This window comes from Marmota marmota, unplaced genomic scaffold (genome assembly GCF_001458135.2).
Source record: "Marmota marmota marmota unplaced genomic scaffold, marMar, whole genome shotgun sequence".
NCBI lineage: Eukaryota > Metazoa > Chordata > Mammalia > Rodentia > Sciuridae > Marmota > Marmota marmota.
In genome coordinates, this window is record NW_026000174.1 from 59,312,782 (window position 1) to 59,314,482 (window position 1,701).

The 1,701-nt window shown below is 38.6% G+C and overlaps 1 protein-coding gene across 1 annotated transcript; it reads right to left on the reverse strand.

The window, feature by feature from the left end:
• Window positions 1-847: 847 nt before the first annotated feature.
• Window positions 848-1,555, reverse strand: LOC107159561 (olfactory receptor 1030-like). The gene has a single exon (XM_015506149.1). The coding sequence runs from the start codon at window positions 1,553-1,555 to the stop codon at window positions 848-850; it is 708 nt and encodes a 235-aa protein (XP_015361635.1).
• Between the last annotated feature and the right edge of the window lie 146 nt (window positions 1,556-1,701).

Consider the following 1,701-nt stretch of genomic DNA (forward strand, 5'->3'; position numbering starts at 1 on the left):
TATTTATGTAAAAAGAACACACTTGCAATGGTAAGGAATTAGAGGAGGAGAGGTTACATATTGAAGATTATGTGTATTTATAACAAATAAATAGAAAACTCTGAAATGAAATTTAACATTTTTATAAATCACTTCACATGAGTATTCTATTTTATCAGTAATATCACTTGAAATATATGTGATTTGAAATAACCTATGACATTTAGAAAATTTTTAATTAATGCATATAATTTGAATAAAAGGAAAATATTATCACCGTCTATGATTGACAACATTTTGGAAATAGTTTGGAAGTTATTAAGCACTGTAGGTATCTTATAATTGTTACTGATCTGGCAATTAGTAGTTCTGTTTAAGAATTCGTACCAGTGTGAGCACTATGCACAGAATTATGAGTTCTTCACAGATGTAGAGAACAATACTTGCCTCTGATTTCATATTTTAATTTCTATACTATATTTAACATTCACTGAGATGGTGCTACAAATTCTAGATGACAACTTACAATATACTTACAATTCTTTTTTTGAGGGGTAGGGGGTACCAGGGATTGAACTCAGGGGAGCTCAACCACTGAGCCACATCCTGAGCACTATTTTGTATTTTATTTAGAGACAGGGTCTCACTAAGTTTCTTAGCACCTCGCCGTTGCTGAGGCTGGCATTGAACTCATGTCTCAGCCTCCTCAGCCACTGAAATTACAGGTGTGTTCCACCATTGCCTGGCCTCCATAATTATAATTCTATATATGAATTGAAAGAGACAAAGAATAATCAGTGAAAGAAAATGATTTATTAAAGTACTTACAAGTAGGATAATAAGGAAATCTCATGTAGTTTTGACACATTTATTTAGCAAACAATTCTTTTTTAAAAACTTTTCTTATTGCTATTTTAACATCTTTGTTCCTCAGGCTATAGATCATAGGGTTTAGCATGGGACTCACAAAGATATAAAATACAGCCACAATTTTCCCTTGCTCTACAGATGTCTCAGAAGGGACCCGCAGGTGCATACAGAACAATGTCCCATAAAATATAGTGACAGCAGTGAGATGGGACCCACAGGTAGAGAAGGCCTTCTGCCTGCCCTCAGCAGAGCGGATTCGAAGAATGGCAGCAAAGATGAAAATGTAGGAGATGAGGATGATGGTGAGAGAGCAGGTGAGGTTGGACCCAGCCACCACAAACATGGCCATTCTCTTGGCATAGGTATCTGAGCAGGCTAGCACCATTAAAGGGGGGTCTGCACAATAAAAGTGATTAATCTCATTGGGTCCACAAAAGGACAGACAAAGCATCAGGATGGTCTGCACCAGGCCATTTGCAAAGCCATAAACATAATCAGCAACAACAAGAGAGAGACACACACGCCTGGACATTTTGCTACTGTATAACAAGGGCTTGCAGATGGCCATGTAGCGGTCATAATCCATCACTGCAAGCATATAATAATCAGTTATCACCAGGGCAATGAAAAAGTGGAATTGTATTATGCAGCCAATGAAGGAAATGGTTTTTCTCTTAGACAAGAAGTTAACCAGCATCTGAGGCATCAGCTTTTTGTTTAAACAGAGAGGGGGGCCCAATGCTCCGGGGCCCAAAACCACAAATATACGGAGCACTGGAGGAACCCAGCAACCCCATCAGGGTAGTGCCCAGGACACATTGTCCATCAGATCCCTCATCAGACAAACCAGAG